Genomic DNA, 19,946 nt, shown 5'->3' with positions numbered 1-19,946 from the left:
ACAAACTTCAAGTTGTGGATTATTTCTCACCCAGGCTCTAATTAGGAAGCCTCTTATGGGACCGTGAAGCTGTCAGGCTGCCAAATGTCAGCGTGTTTATCGGAGATCAGGCGAGTCTCCTGTCTGCAGCAGTGAGTTTGGTGCCGTGATCCTCCTGGGTCCTTCCAGCTTGTGTGACTCACTCAGCACTGGCACCTCTGGGGGCTTCAAGGCGCAACAGAGGGCTCCTTCTTCTTCTCTTAAAAACCCCAAAATAAGCCCTTTCCTGGGATTTGGCCTCTTCATGCTGTTTCTGCTTGGAGAGGGTTAACCATACAGTGCAGAGCAGCTACAGCTTATGTGACTCAGATTCCCAGGGAAATCCCCAGCTTATCTGATGGAGCCTGTTAGTCTGCTAATTGAATAAGCTCCTATTAAAAGTGCAATGTTTTTTAATGACTGCTAGCAACGGGCCAGATTCTGATCTGATCTTTTTGCTTGGGATGGTTTTTTGCTGCTGGTCGGGCTCAGCCCCTGATTGCAGCTGGGTGCTGAAGCCAATGCACCAGCTCCAGGGCTTTTGGGGTGCAGGTGAGCTACCGGCTGGTGTAACAGGCAGGAAGCTTTTATTTGGGATCTTTAGGAAGAGGCAGAATGCTGCAGTGCAGCCAGCAGAGAAAAGCATTTGTTGGGAAGCTACCAAGGATTTCATGTAACATAATTGCTGCGAATATTTTTTATGTGATTTGAGCCGTGCTCTGAGTAATTAACTTGCCCGGTGTTGAAATCAGGTTGATTTGTTGATTCTGCACATAAGATTTTGTCTGTGTCTGCCTAGGAAAAATGTTGTGTATGGCTCTGCATAGGCACATTCAAACCCTAATTTCAATTGGAATTATGTGAATAACATCTGTATCTCCTTTTTCTCAACAGGAATTGACTTTGAGAAGGTATTTGCCTAAGAGGAAAATTTTAAAAAATGTGATTAGCATTTAAAGTTAACTTAGTTGGGTTCCATGGTACTTCCGAAGGAGACCATAACACCTCTGGTTTCAGCTAGGCTCAGGGTGGGATTGAGCTCTTTTGCATGACCCTGCGACCATATTTGCCTTCCTTTTTTTACCTGAAATTCCCAGTGGGTTACCCAAGCCTACGTGACACCAGAACCATGTAAAGTTTTCTAATAAGACTTTTTTTTGTTTCTTCTTGCAAGCCAGGAATGAGATCTGACCATCCCTGCCCCCACACATCTCCACATCTACTCAGTTCCTTTGAGTCCCTTTTGCTTTTCTCCTAGGAAAGTTTTTATTAAAATGCAGGAGCTTTTTTAGGAGGTCCCACACATTCACACTGGCACTGAGCTGCTGCTTTAAAAGTTTCATAGCAACCCGTAAGTTGTGTTTTTTTCCACACAATAACAATAACGAAGTGTCAAAAATCTCAAGCTGCTGTTATCAGAGGCAAAGTCTAAACCCCATTTCTCAGCCTGTTTTCTATTCCCCACTCCCGAGTTGTCAGATGCTGTGACATGGCTCCATCACACCACCACTAGCAGTCCCAACAAACAGAAAATGATTTCCAACTGGCAAACATGCTGTTTACTTTCCAGAAAAATTGCACTTTCCCATCTGACAGCTGATCAAGGGATCTCCTGCTGCTGTCAGCATGAAGAAGTGTTTAAACACAGGGATGGAAGTTTAAACATTTTCTCATTATCACAGAATAAAAAAAAAATTAAAAAATAATAAAAAATAAAGGCATTGAGTCTCTCCGACCACCTGCTGTGCCAGTAATGAAGAGATGTCACATGACCAGCCGGCAAGGACTTTTATCTCTGCCCCAATATCATTACTGAAGTGACACCTGTCACATGACCCACATCAGAGCTTTCATCTGGGCTCCCCAAATGCAGTTCTGGCTTGTGAGAGGGATTTTCCTGGCATTTCCCTCCCCCACAGATGCTTTAAAGAGCATTGCCCACTTGCACCATTACAGACAGGGGTTTGCTAGTTTTAAAGCCCTTGGATCTTTTCTTGGGCATATATAATTTGGCCAACAAACTTGCTTGAGGCTGAAACAAAACAGAATCCTGGCCTGGGAAAGAAGTTATTTCATTTACTTCCAGATGTTTTTAAAGCAAATATTTAAGTCTGATCTTAAATTCTCTTCACATAAAGGAGGATGTTAAAGGATTTCTCAAAAACCTCAGATTTATTTTTGGTTTTTTATTAGGTGGTCAGGTGAAACAGTTTGATGACCCATAAGCACAATGATCTCCATTTACATGTACTTTATAAACTCTCACCTGCTTTACCAAAGCATCCTGCCCCTGCCAAAAGAAAGTATTTTCTGGAAAAAAAACATAAATGTCAGTCCTGCACCTCTCTGCCAACGTCTGGGACTTTTTGTGAGGTGTTTGACAGTAAACATTTGGATTTGTGATGGGCCCACATAAATTACAGCAGTACTGAGCACTTACTTGCCACAACCCATTCAGTTATTATCTCAAAACAACATCAGACATTCAAATGTGACAGAGGATGATCACCCCAGAGGAACTAGATGTGAGCAGGCTGGAGATAAGAGAATATGAATTTCATGGATTTTTCCACCTCCTCTTTTCCTACCTCACACTCATCCATGAATGAAGTCTGGGGTACTTTTCTCCCTCCATAACCTGATTCAGCTAACTACAACAATGAAAAACTCACAAAAGAGTTCATAGTCTTCCATCTGTGTTCCATAGTGAATTAAATCAGTTCTTCAAGGATTAGAAGGGTGCCAGAAAGGAAAAGAGAAAGACTGTAAAGCTTGAAGCAGGGAGAGAAATGGGGGAAGCAGAACTGCCTTTTTGGGTGGCACTAACTTGGTACATGAATTCAGACACGTTTCTTGTTACCTATTCTTTCTGACTCATTACAACACTACATCCATTTTCCTCGAAAGCTGTTGCCCCTGAGATTGTGCAGGCCAGGGGATGGAAAAATCTACTGAAACCAGTACTCCTGATGTAAATAGTATTCCCATCCCATTAGCTGAGGAGAGGAGTGGTTTGGAGACAGTTTCTCTTTGATCTGGCATGTTTTAGGCATTGGGCCTACAACATCAAGTTAATGAACAGAAGACTGCTGGATTGCAGCATATCCAGGGTCTTCCTGGCTTTCTACCCCTCTAGATAGAGAATTTAAAGGTATCATTTGACTCTTTGGCAATTTAGCATGTGGCTAAATTTAGCAATGGCCATTATAGGGTGGTAGCTATGTAAAACAGCAAAGCCATTCTGTCCCACTGCTCCAGGGCAGAAGAAATTTACAATTGATGCTCTGGATAGACCATGAGGAAAAGTGACTCAGTTCTCATCATTAGATCCCTCACTGCCCATGCATAACAAATCCTTTCATTTAATGTATCTTGAGCATTTAGTTGCTCTCAATTATGAGCAAACATTCAGCCACAACCATCCCACTGCAGGCCCTGGAGATCCTGCTTCTTTGCTTCTCTAAGTCCAGACATCTCCAAGAATGCAGAAGGAATGCAAAACAACCCCTATCCCAACTTGGGCATCATGTACAGCTGCTCTGTTCAGTATTGCAAAAGGAGGTCAGGTCATTGAGAGTGGCTTTGGGAGATCCAAGTCCACACAATCTAGAGACAGAAAGACTTCTGGGACATAGCTTGCCTTTTCATGAAGGCAGAGAATTTTAAGGAACATAACCTAAGGAAAATCTTGTCCTCTCAACTGAGCAGTGCCTGCAGATAGTCTATGTCCCCTTTAATGTAGCTAATCTATGCATTCCTGAAATTATGTCTGTAGCAAGGGCAAAGGGGAACATAAACAGTTGTGCTGCTTCCTGCCCAGATCTGCCGTGTGTGTTTGCTAAGCGATGGACTGGAGTGAGGCTGGAGATGCAGCTCTCACACTAAAAGCTCACCTTTCAGTTGTTTCTATGGCTGCTACCCATAGCTCCTGGACTGGTTTTGTCCCAGTGCCTCAATGGTCTGCATAATTCTTGCTCAGAGAAGTTCTCCCAGTCATGCCAGTGACACTACTCAGATAAATAAAAATATTCAAGAAGGTTTGTATGTCCGCACCTCAGTGATTTATCTTTGTCTTTTTTTCCCAGAGGAGCTGTAGAGTTACACCAAGGCTACTGGCTTCTATGTCCCACAGCCAAGAAAAAGTATCCAAGATAACTGAAACCAAGCAGACTAGTACTTGAACACAGTAAATGACTTGCTTTCCCAATCCTTCAAGGGAGAATTCTATGAGAAATTTCACAGTAACTGCAGTTGGGAAAGAGGTCCATGATTTCCCCATGTATCCCCATCAGCACTCACCTCAGATTAACTTTCCTTCTCATAGTATGTCAGCAGCCTTGAGATCAAGGAGATTAAAACACTGTGGAAAGTCATGAATAAACCAGGACTCTCTGCAACAGTTGGACCAAAAATGGACTGCATTTGGCTGCATCTTAATTCTCTGCCATCTCCTCTCTGCTCATCAACACCTGCACACGTTTGGGATGCTGAATTCAGCTCTAAGCAACCAGTCTGCAATGCACATGTCTAATGCTCTGCTGGTGTGGAACGAGTACGCTGGTAATCCTGTTAGTAATGGCAGAAGCTCCCTCTAGGAAATTATAACAAATAGTCTTAAACAATTCCTTTTGTTGACAACTCTATCCAAGAAATCATCTTCCCTGGAGACTTCACTCAACTTTTGACTAATCCCCTCCTTCCCTCAGGAGCTCTTTTGTTGAAGGAGATTGTAGGCATACCCCAGGAATGACAGGTCTCTGTAAGCCTTGGATGAGCCTCTACATTCTTTCAATTGTCACTCCCCATCTGTCCTGTTTGTACATCGATCTTCTGGTCCAGGGAGCTCTCTATTAAGTGACACATGGCTGAGTATATTCTACAAGTCCAGTGTCCAGACTGTGCTGTTCCATCTTCGTTGCCAAGTCAATCCTTCTGACATTGCTTTCTGAAAAACAAAAGGCAGGACAGCTGCACAATTTCAATCTCTTCTACTGAAAGGTGACTTTTAAAAACACACACTCCACCCCTCAAACTGTGCCCTTGGTTTATAATGTCAAAGATTTTTCTTCATTTTGTCAACATAAGGAGTTACTTCAAAGGTCCTTGGTGTAAGAGAGGGTACAATCTGCCTCTATTGCAGAGGAATTCTATTAGGGTAAAAATCCATGGCCTAAGTCCTGAATCAAAAAGAAAAATAAATCCCAATTACAAATATTCTGCAGGGCTAATGCTTTCAGTCACTCTGCTTGTTAAAAGCTGGTTTAAAACAGGCTTTTCTCTTCCTGTGGATTCAACTACCCTTAGCTGGTACAGTATCAGATACATGTAGGAGGCATTAGTTATCTGAGTATTTATTTTGAGAGTCAGAATGAGAACAGTAGCAGATTCCAATGACCCATATGTTCCTCCTCAGCAGGTAGAGGGAAAGTGGTGGGTGGAATAGGGTAGAAAATGGGTGGAGTGTTGGCATGAAGTATATATCACCCTGGGATAGACTAGTGACAGTATCTCATCTCTTCCTGAAACCAGAAGGAAAACAAGGAGGAGTCTGTGATATTTTGTCCCTTGCTGTGTTGCTCAGGGCCCATGGATTCAAGATGGAGCCTGGTATGTTTAGTTTCTTGGTTTTGTCTATTTTTGTAACTTAACTCAGGTTGGCAAATGAAGGAAGGTTTCATTGTGTTCCCAGGAAATTCCATTCTCTCATATGCCAGCGTGAGGCTGTTGCGCTTTAGATGCCTATCTACCTCTCATTAGATTTGAAAAAGCATACAGAACCCCCTGCTTTCCATTGGTAGCCTATTAAAATGACAAAAAAATTACAGTTTCATTTATAACCTTGCTTGCATGTCTGAATCCAGATGCCTTTTTTAAAAAGAGAATTAATAATATGAACACCATGACATATAGAATGTTTTCCTGCAATGACCAGAAGAAAACTTAAAGCTTGTTTAGTATGCTTTGTAAGCAGCTGAAAAAGAGGGACACAATAATTTTGAGGTGAGGTTAATATATAAAAAAATGTTTAAGAGTTTCTCCTACTAGTTGCAAGTTTTCACTGTTTTGAATTATATATTTATGAAATGCTCTCTAAATCATTTAAAATGGGCCAAATCCAAGTTCATTGAACACTGATGCATGGGTACCCTCCTCGAGTGAGTTGTTCCCAGAAGCCTTAGTGGAACTGACAGCCAGCTTTTCTGGCAGGATTAGTTCCTCTCTGATCACAGAGAGGGAACAGCCATCCTGTCTGCACTCAGCTGAGCAGGTGAGCAGGGAAGGCATTCAGGCTGCTTCCAAAACCCAATCTGGTCACAGCACTGGCAATGTCAGGTCTTTCTTAAAAGGATTCCAGGCTGGCCTCTCTGCCTGCTGTTGTCTACATGATGAGGGCAGAAGGGGTAGAGAGGCTGTGAGACCAGGCACTGAGTGCTGGGACCTGATCCTATAGCAGGTACAAGTATTTGAAAGCACAGATGGGTAGCTGAGGTGTGTCCTGCTATCCTAAGGTTGCCTCTTAGCTTGGCAGACAATAAGACATTCAAACTAATTTGGCCTCAAAATCAGTTTCCAGGTCTGCCCTGCAAGCACAGACTCAGCAGTGAGTCCGACAGGACACATGCTGCTAACAAATGCACAGAGTAAACAAAGAGACAGGATATAATAAAAGAATATTTTCTGGTAATTCTTTCAATAACAGTGATTTTAAGTGAGCTTTTGGTCCTCTGTAACAAAAAGATGAACAGTACTGATGCTGAAGCATCATTTTGAAGCATGACATTAAAATTGTGATTAATTAAAACAAAAGATTTTACAAGATACGGAGATTTTGCCTAGCTCTTCTCGGGTTCCAATTGTGTGAAATCAAAACAAGTAAGCCATGAAACGTGAACTTGGTAGGAAAGGACAAAGATGAAGAAAGCAATTTGGTCAGTTTAAGCAATAGGGAAATGAAGCAATACTTTGACTGGGTAGGCATTGGAGGAAAGGGCACTGGTCTGATACTTGGCAATATGACAGAACAAATCCAAACCTCCCATGATACCACTGAACATTGCTCATTGGGGGCCATTGGCTTGCTGATCTCTTCTCTCTGAATGTCAGATTTCCCACTTTGTTCTTACCCTGGAATGTGATCATCCAGCCCTGAGTATCAGATCTATTTTCCACCTTCAGTACATGAAGAAATTAATGTGCTAAGGGTGATGGCAGCAGCTTTGACAATGGCAACTACATGCTTACCCAAGAATTATTCAATCGTCCATTACTTCTACCAAAACTTGCTCGAACCTCGTGGGACATGGCCTCTTCGGTAAGAAGCAAACAGGTCACAGATTTCAGGTTGCAGTCTCACCCCTGGAACTGTGAGCACTGACTGTCCTGTGGAAAAATCAGGTTAAAGAGAAAGCTCCAAAAGGGTCTTTTTCCTTCATTGTGCTACTTTCTTAATGCTCTCCTGTGACATTAGCCACAATATAAACTAATTCAGGATCCTATTTCTCACAGCTGCATTCCTTCTGATTGTTTTTGGAAAATTACTTCTTTAATCTAGACACTCTTCTCTAGAAATCTCATCTGCGGTTTTTTTTCTTTTTTCTTCTTCTTTTTATTGGAGAAACCAGCAAAATACTATTTGGTAGAACAGTGGTAGGAATGCAACCCGCTAATCAAAAGGATTCAAATGGATCTGTGCACTGCCAAGCTCTCTCCTTCCCACCCAACAGAGGAGAAAAAAAGAAAAAGAAAAAAGAGATAGAGCGAAGGCACGGGGCTTCTCTCCTTCAGCAATCTCACAAATGCAAAACCTTCCACTCCAGTGACTCCTCATTAACTTACCAAATCTGACAGTCTAATTATCGTAGCTGCTTCACGCTTAGAATAAATAAATACTAAAGTGGGTGTTTAAAGAAATTGAGCAATGAAATTCAGTCATCTAGACAGTCAATAGAGAGTTTATTTTAAATTTTTATATTCTTATGTATTTATATCATTTTCAGAAAGATAATGAGATAGTTGTCTTTCAGGCTAATTGAGTTCCTATGCTCATGGTTGCTTGCTGTCACAATCTCAAACTTAGCTTTAACTTTTGTGCCTTAGAAAAGCACAAACCTGATCACTACCTCCCCATTTACTCTTTTCTGCTGATAACTGGGTGAAGTCAGAAGTGCGCCTGAGGATGAGAAACGATTATGTGAGACTTCCAGTCTGGATGTCTTTCACAGCAAACAAGACAACTAAATCTTTTCAGATTTGCATTTAAGAGTGTAAAAGGGAAAATGGAAGTTAAAGAAACCTCAGCTATAACTTGCAATTAGACAAACTACAGAAAAACATCTGCTAACCTCTGATGCAATAGTGTCTGCCTCCACGAATGGTATTAACAGCGCTCCCCCAAGAGTGGTTTGTCTCCCTGAACAATAAGACCTTTATAGAGATTCTCTGGCCTGAGATCAATGGGAGTCAAAGCATTTGATCCATGTCTGTAGGACTTTGTTTCCACAAGTCATGTGGGCCAAACTTTGAGCCAGTTGCTTTTGCAAGAGCAGGAGCTAGGGAGTGAGCAAAGGAAATTTTCCCTCTTTTCCCATCTTCCCCTTTGCCCTGTGCTCCTAAACAGTGCCCAGCACAATGCCTGCTCCAGGACAGCATGCGGGGAAGAGCTTAAACAGGGCAACATGTCCAGAGAGTCCTGTGCACTTGGCAAGCATCTGCTGTGATGCTGCAACAGCTCTTTCCTAGGGTAGTGGCTTAATGACAGAATCCAAAACTTTAATGCCAGTACGAGGGCAAGCAGATCTTCCAGCACTGTGGGGATCACACCAGGTAAAGTGAGGGATGGTTTTCCGGAGTTGGGTGAAGATTTGTTTTATCACCTCACAGATAAGAATGCTTCTGGCTTAGGAGGGGCAACTCCTGCTCATCATGAGCTTTGGCTTATTTCTGTATTAAGACACATTATAAACCAGATTCATACACCTGAATGGTAGGAACTTTCTAGGTGTCTGTATCTGACTAGCAGTGAAGGATATCTATTTGCTGTGTACAGAGGTCACAAAGCAAAGTGGTAAAAAAAAAAATAAAAAAAATCAAGTGACTGTATAAAGCTTTTAGATATGTAGGAGAACCTAGGGAAACCAACCAAGCCAAACAAGGGGTCATGAAAGCCAGCTCTTCTTTCTATGTCCCCTGCGATAACATTCACCAGTGCTGGCTAATCCCAACAGTAATGGGATTTTTAAGGCTTGCAGCCTTAACCTCCTCACTGCCCACACTTGCTTACTTGCTTTGTCTTAGCTTAGATGCAACAGACATTAAAATGACTGTCAACATCAAGCCTCCCTCCTCCTTGTCTCAGAAAGGCTGAATAGTGGGCTGTTTCAGGAGAAATGGTATAGTGTCTTCATCACCTGGTGCACTGGTTTTGTGTTGCTGGGGGAGGTAATTAGAGACCAGGTGTACCCAAAAAGAGCAAGCATATCCTAGTCAAAGCCAGGATCCCATCCATGCAACACACAATCCTCCTCATGGAGCACATACTGGAACTGCTAACTGCTATGCTGAGGGTATGGCCAGGTTTGAACGTCTCTACTGAGACTGGACATTGGTCCAGTGGGGAAAGGATCTGAGCTGGCAGCTCAGGCCTCCCTGGCTCCTGTGCCTGTGTGTTTTGGCTAGAGCTCTTCTTGCAGTGTGTTTTCTTGGGAGTGCTCTGTTGGTAACCCCAAATCCCACTGCTTACCTTCCCTGCTTGCAAGCCTGCTCTAAAGCATCAGAGGGCAAAAGAGAGGGAAAATAAACCAAATCTACAACTAAGAATAATAAGCTGCAATTGTTACTGTGTCTGACCTGTCTGACAGCAGAGTGAGATACCTCCTCAGAAGGCCCTTTGCACTTCAGGAGTGACACTGAGTTGAGAGCACAGCTCATACTTTCTTGATTCAAGGATCTCATCTTTCTTCCAGGAGGGATTAATTGGACAGAAAACATTCTGCTTTAGCAGGTGGCAAAGGGTTAGACTGAAGTTTTATCAGAGCTGCTGCAGTGCAGGGCTACACTGCACAGAGATAATTGTCTCAGGATTGGCTTTGGCCAGAAAAAGGACAGCAAATGCTCCGGTTTTACAAAAGGTCATCACTGCCACCCCTTAGGCTACCAGCCACACTGAATAGAAGCTGAATAAACTCCTGCACTTCTCTCTGTTTTTATATCCAGAGGTGCTGGTGGCACATGTAGGATTAAGGCAACCAAGATAACAAGGTTTGAACCCAGGCCTCAGTAATCCCCTCCTAGAGCTAGAGGCACAGGAGTGAGCAGCTGTGGGCCAGCCCCACTCAGAGGACAGAGAACCTTCTTCCTCCCTTAGAGCATGGGCTACTCTTTTTTTTCCAGCACTTTGTGCTCAGATGAGCACAGCAACAGCCACCTGTTCCACTCTCTAGGAGCTGGCCACTAGGAAGTAAAGAGCCCTGAGCTCCCTCTCTCCCATCCCAGGGGCAGCAGCCAGCCTCTAACCATTAGCATTCCCCCTAGTAATCAGAATCATGCTATTTGGAGGGGTACTTAACTTTGAAACAGTGATTTCTCCAATTATTTTTTCCCAGGAACTGACCTTTGAAAAACATCCTCTGTTTTTCAAGCTTCCTGCTTGTCATAACAACTTATAAAAAGAATGGTTATGGATACAATTATTTCATAAAAACAGAGAATAAATTCTTATGAGAACCTTTTCTTTTTTCAAATGTTGTTTCCTTCTTACTGTCTCACATACCTTGGGATCAACCCCCTTTTCTTCCACCTTTCATCTCCAGATCATTCTTTGCCCTTCTGCTTTAACTTTTGCCTTCAGAGGATGGCAACTAATAGCCAGCATCCTCTAGAACAAAGTGCGAACAGAATATATTTAAAATCTGCACTGTTATCATAGCAACAAGAATTTTAAAATGGTACAGTTAAATTCCAAAACAGTGTTATGCCAAAGTGACACAAGAGAGCAAATGTCTTAAACAATTATGGCTATAGGAATGGCTACATGGGGAATTATTCAGAATTGCCTAAATGTTACAGGCTTAATGAGTCACTCATGAATATGGTCTTGCACGATCGTACTGTACTTGTTTCAGCCCTCTGCACTTTGATTCTGTTCTCAACACATTGGTTGCTATGATAACGCCATGCAGTTTCCTGTCCACAAGGTACTTCTTGCTGCAATATGGGGGATAATAAATACGGGATGGTGCCTAAACCCAGGTGAAATGAATCTGTCCCCTCACTGGCAGCATATGGGAGAGACTGACACGTTATGCCAATCTGTTTTCTCATTCCTTCTATTTCTCCTCACTCTCTCCCTTTCTCTCACACTGTCTGTCTCTGTACCTGTTTTTTTCCACTCTCTCTCTCTCTCTCTCAGCACTGACACTTTCATCTTCTCCCTTGGGGATTGGAGATGTCACTGCGGGAAGTGCTTGTCCGCCTCTCTGGCAGCAGCAGAGCCCTGTGGCTTTGACAAACCTCATTTAATTGGGAGGAAGCCAGGAGGGTTTGAAAGAACTGAAACATCCACGAAACTCCTTTTATCAGGCATAATTTAAACTCTGCATGGAAAAAACCCTATATGTATAAAGAAAAGTCAACTTCCCTCCTGCTGTGCGTGCTCCCCTCCTCCCCCCCCGGCACAGGCAGGCTCCTGCGAGATTCCATCTTTTCATTTTTCTAAAAGTGTCAAAGTAGATTTGTGCTCTGTGGCTGGGTGAACAGAAAAGGAATGCAGATGTCTCTCACTCAAGCACATACACACACAGAGCACCTTCTGAAGGGCAGCAGTTTGGGGGATTGGGAGAGATGCTAGCTGGCTGCTCCTCCACTTGGGATGTGTCACAGGAGCCAGAAATTTGGATTTCCAACAGCTGGACAACACATGAGCCACAAAGGCTTTTTCTCAGTTGCCCCTATCTTAAAAACCACGACTAAACTAACTAGTGTACAGGGTACCCCGGAGGCAACAGGGAATGCAAGGTCCCTTGGCCTGCAGCCCAATAGGAGGGAGCTTTTCCTAGAGAGGAGCAGAACTGCAGCTTGAGACACCCTGTATTTATTCTCAGCTGAGGCCAGAAGAGGCAGAACTGTGTGTGCTTAGGAGAAGGGAGCAAGGGAAGAAGAAAATAAAGCAGGTAAAACTGAAGGAGAACTGGTGTGACAGGGTACAAGGAACAGCTGTCTCAACATCAAAAGGGAGCAGGAGGAGCAGTCCGAGGGAACTGGGGCTAGCACACCATGCTGAGCAGATGGGAATTCAGGACATCAGGAGGGACCAGCAGGTGAGTTACACCGAACACACAGTGTGAGCTGGGGAAACATTCAGGCCCTTTGGGTTACAGAATGAGGGGAGATGACCCGTCAAAGCATGTACACCTCTGCTTTGCAGGTGGACCATGGCAGCAGCCCATCAAGGTCCCCTTCTAGTATTAACACAGGGGGCAAGTAGAGGAAAACAGAAAAGCAAGTTGTCAGATTTGCCACGGGATGTAAATCTTGCAGCATACAGGAGTGGGGAGGGAGTGCAGGCAGAAGAGACATCCAGCTGAATGGCAGAGATTTTCAAAATAGTGAGGAAACTCCCAGTAAATAGCACGTGAAGCAGCTCTTTCTTGGTGAGATGAAATTGAGAGTTTACTTACCAGCAGGAACTTGGTAGAGCTGTTGAGGCAGAGGGCTGAAGAAGCCATGAAGAAGTGCATCTTGTGCAGAGATTCGGCCTCGAGGGAAGGCCGTGAGCATCCTGGAGGCCAAATTCTCTGCTGCTGGCACCCTGCTTGTCCTAGGAAAACAAGAAAAAACAGCACAGGAGATGAGGACGAGCCAGAAAGCTGGAACCAGAACATGTCTCAGCCCCTCTCAGCTTGAGGCAAAGATAGTGGAGGGACACAGGGGAGCTGGATAAACCCATTCCAGCTTTATAGCTTTTCCAGACATTCGCTTTTCCATCTGAGTTTGACTATGTTGGGGTATATGCATCCAGGATTTCAGCTCAAACTCATATTTACAGACAAATTTTGAAAAAAAAAATTCTGTTTTTTAAAAAGAAGATTATAAGTGAAAGGGGAAATAATGCTGAGCAGACTATATTTTACGTGTTGTGACTGTAATATCAGTGTTTGGTGGTACCAGTTTACAGTGACAGTCCAAATGTAGAAAATAACATGACTGGCCCATTAAGACTAGAGGTCAAACCTAATAAACCTAAAGAAAATATCATTTCCTCTTCTACCCCAGTACCAGTAGTGCAGCTGGTTGTAAAATGTGTTGGGGATTCACAGAGAAGGATCTGTTTGTCGGGGTGAGTGCTTAAAATAAATGTATTACACATATGCTCCATGCCCAGCTAATATCAATGCCAAGTGGCTGCTCTCTAGAGAAGCACACAGCTGGGGACAAGGAAGTGGAAGAGCGAAAACAAACCAACAAGGAAACAAACAAAAATAGTCATTTAGTTTTACAGCTTTTACTTTATTTGTTTGTTCTGATCACATTTCAGCTTCAGAGCATGGCCTGTTGTGCTTCCTCCCTTGGCCCCCAATGGTGCTTCCCCTCCAAGTGACATCAGGGGCTGGGATCCCCCTGCCCCTGCACTCCCCCTCCCTATACAGGATATTTGACATGCTGACATTTTTGTTTAGAGGAGGTAAAATGTAACATATAAAAGAAGAGGAAAAAACACCAAGACAAAAGGGGAGAAAGAGACCCTGAGAAACAAATTTGTAGAAGGTATATGGCCTCACTGTGGTAGATAATTGCTGAATTTTCACCTCCAACAAAACAGTTCAAGTCCCTGCTTCCCTGGGCACCAGGGAATGGATGGACAGGGATGGAACAGCGAACCAAAGCATCCAGTCTGAAGCCTCTTGCTAGAGCTGCATGACAGGCTGCCCCTCCCCTGGCAGGGTCTTAGTGGAGACCTTCTGCCCCCTCAGTCCTGCTGCTGCAGGCTCCCACTCTGGGCAGCAACACAGTTCAGTGCTTCCCACCATGGCTTAGGCTTCTTGGTGGTGGCCAAGCTCTGTGGAGAGCTCCCCTTTGATTTCTTAATTGTCCATGGAGAGTCATGGCTGAGCGGTCTGAATGAAGCAGCTCTTTCCTTATCCCAAGCCGAGCATTCCAATGGTCATGGCAGCACCAGGACTCTAAGGCAGAGCTGGAGCTGACTCACATGCAGCCCAGAGCTCTGCCACACTGGTGCCATGCCAGCCCCTTGGTATGGCCTGTAATAGGGTCTGTCAAAGGATTATGGCCAAAAAGCAGAAGTGCAATATAACATGGTTGCAATTTATTTCTTTGTTCAGGCTGAGAGAGGATTTGTTCTGTTCCAGGACCTGCATTATAAGGGTTTGGGACATATTGAGTTTTCTCAAGGTGGCAATTCCATGACTATGGCTGGCGTTTCAGTAACCTGTGTTTTGCTGAAAACTTTAGCATGTTCAGCCATTTAGAACAGCATCTGGCAAATCCTGCTCTGAAGGGCAGTACACTTCCCTCCTAGCAGGGCTGGATCCCAAGCAATCAGCTGAACAGATAATAAACATCAGTGAAAAATGTGGTTATGTCCTCAAAGGATATTTGATTATTGACATTTTCATGTATATAATTTTGAGGACAAATCCTGTCTTGTCTTTTCCTACATATCTATAAAACCTGCTGCATGCATTAAAATCAGTTTAGGGGGATTTGACTGGAATGACTCCCTCAGCTAGGTTACGACACTTTGTCTGACTGTAAATTTCTTTCACTGATACATACATACATTCTGTATATATGTGTGTGTGTGCCTGAAAAAATACTCCCTTCCTTCAGCACACTAGGGAGTGATTCAGCAGTGCTGTTGTGTCTGGTCAAGCTGCGTGTGTAACCATGGCCTTCATCTCATAGCTTTGGCCACTAAGAATGTGATTTTCCCTCTCCTAACTAATCACAGTATTATTTCATTGTCTCATGAAAATGCTGTCCTAGCATGTCTTCTTTACCGCTGTTGAGCAACATTCCTACAGTCTGTTTTCAAAAATGAAAATTGGGACTGTGCGAAATCTGTCCTCAGTCTGGGCAAGAGAGCCTGGGAAAGCACAACCTTCTCAATCGAACTGTGCCCCACAAAAAGCTGCACACAAAGTCACTGAATCACTGCTTATCTCGGAATAATCACTACTCCTCTGAGAATAATAAACCCACTATGTGTCTACCTTTGCTGCGTTCTCTCAAAATCAGTTGCTTAACTGATGTTAGATCTGCTTGTTACTACAGAGCCACCCTGCTCTTCCTGAGCTTGCCAAAAGAGCTCATTTCAAGTTAAATGATTGCATAAAGAAACAAATAAACCCGGAGGCAATTTTGGCATTGCTGTTATAGGTAGCTTACCTGTCACAGATGACTTGGAGTCTCTGAGGTCTCCTGGAAGCAACCAGTTCTAGAAAGTATAATATGCAATCACAAGATTAAATGAAAATCAAGCCAAAACCCATTCTTTCAGCCCTAAGAAAAAATGTGCTCAGAATTTCAAAGGACCCTATAGAACCTATCATCTTATTATTCATAAATATACATTATCCCTATAGGACTTGAGTGCCTGCATTGATCTTAATAAGGCTGTTCCAGTTCTGTAACCCTTTCCTTTCATATATCTGTGAGTATAGGCCTTGGACCTCCTCCTGTTACGGGCAAGTCTTAGCTTTGACATCAATAAAAGCAGTACCAGTCCCTAAAGCCTTCACACAAAGGAAGCAAAAAGAAGTTTGCAGGCCTGAATCCCCAGCAATTGTCTTGGCTTTCCAAGGGGCTGCTGAGCTTCACATATTGTCCCCAAGGGTACATGGGGCTTTTCTACATGGATGCAGCAAGTAAGACTGGGGACAGAGACAAGGCACTTTGATCCCACTCTCTTCTTGCCCAAAGTTCTCACTAAGTGTTGTTTGTCCAGTTAACCATGCTCAGAGAGGCTTTGTACTTACTGATTATTGTGATCTCTATCAGACTGGAACTTAGCAGAGTTTGCAGTTTTGTGAAGTCTGTGTTCTTGTTGATATTTTTGAAGGAAATATTTCTAAACATTGTGGTAAATACAGAGAATACATTCCTCAAATGTTTTGTTGTAAAGCATTAATTTTCTCAGGCTTAGATATGAATGAATGGCTTAAGCCTGGAAAATTTCCCCATAGAGCTGATCAACAGAGAGATTTTCTTGCATCAGAAGGGCTGCAATTTCTAGCCCCCTACATTTTCCTGAGCACTGTTTCTGTCAGCAGAGAATGAACAGTGGCACTCTAATCATGGGAATGAGAGCAGGAAGGGTGGTGTCAACCTCTCTTCCAGCTCAGCCTGGACAAGCATTCCCCACAGCAGTGAGACCACCAGGAGGCAAGCACCACTGGTCTGTTGCCAGCAGACCCAGAGCTCAGTTGGGGTTAATGCTGCACTCTCCAAGAGCATCTGCCCTCCCTGCCTGGAAACACCAGGCACTTCATTCAGGACAGGAGCTGCCTGCTGCAGTCAAGGTGGGGGTCCACTCTGCCTTTGCCTGCAAGGCCATTTCCAGAGTGCCAGACACAGCGTCTGACTTGATGCACAGACAACTTAAAAAAGTGCAAATGACCAAACTTCCAGCCCTTAACTTTTCCAGCAGCGATCTTGCACCATTAAACCAGGCAAGCAGGTTGTTAAACCTATCACAGGGTAAGTAACAGTTCAGAACTGAATTGTTCTCCTACACCCAAGTACTAAGGTAATTTCTAGAGAAGTAAATGGGAATATAACTTGGGATGGGATTCATGGTTGTTTATGTGCCAGAGCACTGGAATATCACCAGTATACAGAAGCTATAAATTAGCATCTTGAATACTCCCTTCCCAAATAAGTCCAGTCAAGATTGGTAGAACATTCCTCTTGGATCACTAGTAACATTTTCACTGGACCATCTTTCCTTCTTTCTGCCCCCTTGACTGTAATATAAATGAAGAAATAAATTACCCATATTGACTGGAGATGTAAAGTTTCTAGACAGAATAGAAGAAAAAACATTTTTAAAATGGTCTGGAAAGGCAAAAAATTCTTCTGAGGTAGAAATTTTTGCCTCTTCACAGAGCTGGCCAAAAACTTTCAGATGTTGTAACTTTCAGAAAAATTTGATTTATGAGATGAAAACATTCTATGACAATATATGAATTTCATTAAATATTTAGTAAAAATGCTAAGATTACTTAAGTACTGTACTTTACTGAAATCTTTTACCATTAATAATCTTTAATGAGTTTAACACAGAATTTTAAAAATGCATGTTCAGTTGGTAACAGCAGGGCAAAACATTTCAATGATATCTTGGTGAAATGTCACTTTGTTTTTGTGGAGCACATTCTCAGGATTAACATTCCAAAGAAGGAAATAGGATTTTCTTTACATTAGAAATAGAAATATCAGCTTGCTTACTGAGAATTGGGAGGAATTATAGTGTTCACTATCTTGAGCAAGCCTCTTGACTTAAATTTATCTTTTATGTAACTTGGAGATTAATAATTATCTGCAAGGGATAGTGTAAAAGCCAGTGAGCCAACAACTCCTGTCCCTGTCCAAACACATCTCTCTGAAGAATTCAGCTTGAATGAGGACTGCCAAATTTGCCTCTTTGAGTATACATAGCTTTGATTATAAATGGAAGATATGGTAAGAAAACAGTGTGTCTGTGCTCAAGGATTTAATGCAGTTAACTAATGCACTTTAAATCAGTTCAGATTAATCTCCTGACTGACCCCATATAGACAAATCCTTAGAGAATGCTTGAGGCCCCGTTGTGTTGAGCAGGGTAAAAACAGAGCAGTAAGTATTTTCCTTACTGTAAGATTAAGACCAATCTAAAATTGTAAAACACTGTAAACAGCTACTTCATAAAGGTAAGAGATAAAGAATATTTAGGGAATGCCAAAAAGTGGATGAACTACTGATTCAATCGTCTCACAATGATGATGTAGACATAAAATGATGGGATTGTGTAGGGCTGATTAGCTTTTTTAACAATATGAGTAGATCTGAAAGATAGCGCTTAAGTTTGTTATTTTCTATCCTTATGCAAGGCAGAGTGTGCTAATGAGGAAATACCTTCCTATTTGAAAACCCAGGTGGAAGTGGCTAATGAACTGATAATGAGGCAAGTAAGCCAGAGGACAAAAGTTAAACTTTCCTAATTGATGAAGAGAGAGAAAGAGGATGCCAAGTGCTGCTGAATGAAGGCAGTGGGGTTGCAGGCTCACAGAGAAAATTTCTCTCATTAGTGAAATCTCTGTGGCTTCAGGACAGGAGCAGAGCTCTGTCTGTGTGGCAGGCTGGAAACTGCAGGCTGTGCCCATTGCCACACAGATGGGAAGTTTCCCTACACCCTGGCTAGCATACATTGCACATTAGTTACAGTGCTGCTCTTGCCTTTGAGATCAAAGCCACATGCAGTTTATTATGACAATAAAAATTTTATCGTTTTAGAATTCAGTTTTCAACTATCCCATGTGTTAAATGAAATATCAGCATAAAAAGTGAGATTACAAAAAAAAAAAAGAAAAAAAAAAAAAAGCACTTGGAATGCAGACATCATCTGCGTTTTCACAAATGGCATCGGAAGTTTGTGTTTCAGAGCCTGCTGCTTCTTGCCTCCATCTGCTGGTGACATTTTGGAAACGCAACAGACACTAAAAATCGTACCTGGGAGCACAAATTGACTCTGGAAAGCTTCTAAGTCTCATTCAGCATACCAAAGCCTGCAGATACCTGAAAAACCAGGCCTTATTTGAAAGTCATTGCTGCATCTGAAAAGGCCTTGTGTGAAACCTGCATCTGCTCTTTGGGGTGATATTACCTGGCATAGGCGAGTTCATCATTCAGCCTGTGCAATAAATCAAGGAGTAAAGCTCACTCTCATTCATCATGTTATGAGTAAATATGCGCTGCTCCCCACTCTTTGGAATCCAAATGTCAGAAAAAGGAAACAAAAACTAACTTGGTGCATTGGGCGCTCCCAGTTTTCCCAGTTTGGCAAAAGCACAAGCTTAATGTCATGGGCTGTGATTCCTAATCCTTTCCTGCCCTTGACCCCTGCTGTCTAGATTCAAACTTGTAACCATTAATGGGGCTGGATCAAAACACTGGCCTTCTGGTGTCACCAATGGTGTTTAGAGGGGATTTAAACTCACTGCTTTTCAGCGCAGTGAAATGAACACAGCAGTAGATTAATGCAAGGATTTGAGCTCACACAGCATGAGAGCTTTCAAAAATAGTGTTAACAGAGCTACAACTGCCTCTTTCAGGGGAAGCAAAATGAGGGAACAGAACAAATGAACAAACACAGGGCAAAGCCTTGTCACTATGGGTAGGGCTGGTAAGCCTGGGGAGCCAGGGAGACACACAGTGTGTGCTGTGTCAGAGTGTGCTGAGATGTGGGGCAGGAGCTCTCCCAGTCCTTCACGCTCTCCAGGGAATGACTCTCCAACCTGCGTGCAGGCCCTATGATCGCACATAATTCCCTACCCCAAGTGTCTCTCCTACAGAGAGAAGGTGAGCTCACAAGCTGTATGGCTGGCCACCAACAAGTTACCCATCCTTCCCATTCACCTGGAGTCAGGTTGAGACTCTGGTAAACTGTAGGGAATGGGCTTGAGGCTGTTCTTGAACTTCTTTGTGCAAGACACCGGGGCATAGGGTAGTAAAAAACTCCTTTGCACATTTCGTCCCTTGCCAGTTGCCCATAGGGGAGGCAGAGGAGCTGCTTTTCCTCCAGCTGCCCTGTGTGTGCCTGACTCACAGACCCCACAGCCCATGCTGTATCCTTTTCAGACTGCATCAGGATGTGCTCAAGCCCACAGCAGTGACAGGAAAACATCTAAAGGTTTCCAGCTTTCATTTCAAAGATT

General features: G+C 43.1%; 1 protein-coding gene across 4 annotated transcripts in view; it reads right to left on the bottom strand.

The window, feature by feature from the left end:
- Positions 1 to 19,946, bottom strand: part of CDK15 (cyclin dependent kinase 15) — a 47,011-nt gene that overhangs the window by 5,272 nt on the left and 21,793 nt on the right. For 3 of the 4 annotated variants that reach the window (XM_086897224.1, XM_086897225.1, XM_086897223.1), the window contains 4 exons: positions 15,421 to 15,469; positions 12,693 to 12,832; positions 7,261 to 7,398; positions 2,190 to 4,963 (listed from right to left, as the gene is read on the bottom strand). In XM_086897224.1, the coding sequence (XP_086753350.1) occupies positions 7,289 to 7,398; positions 12,693 to 12,832; positions 15,421 to 15,469 (299 nt within the window). In that variant the 3' untranslated portion in view covers positions 2,190 to 4,963; positions 7,261 to 7,288. Of the gene's footprint in view, positions 1 to 2,189; positions 4,964 to 7,260; positions 7,399 to 12,692; positions 12,833 to 15,420; positions 15,470 to 19,946 lie in introns of those variants that run through there. The other variant, XR_015289108.1, reaches the window with a different exon arrangement.

Source organism: Cyanistes caeruleus, chromosome 7 (genome assembly GCF_971803275.1).
Source record: "Cyanistes caeruleus chromosome 7, bCyaCae1.hap1.1, whole genome shotgun sequence".
NCBI lineage: Eukaryota > Metazoa > Chordata > Aves > Passeriformes > Paridae > Cyanistes > Cyanistes caeruleus.
Note: the sequence above shows the minus strand (reverse complement) of the source record. Positions and strands in the feature narration are given on the sequence as shown.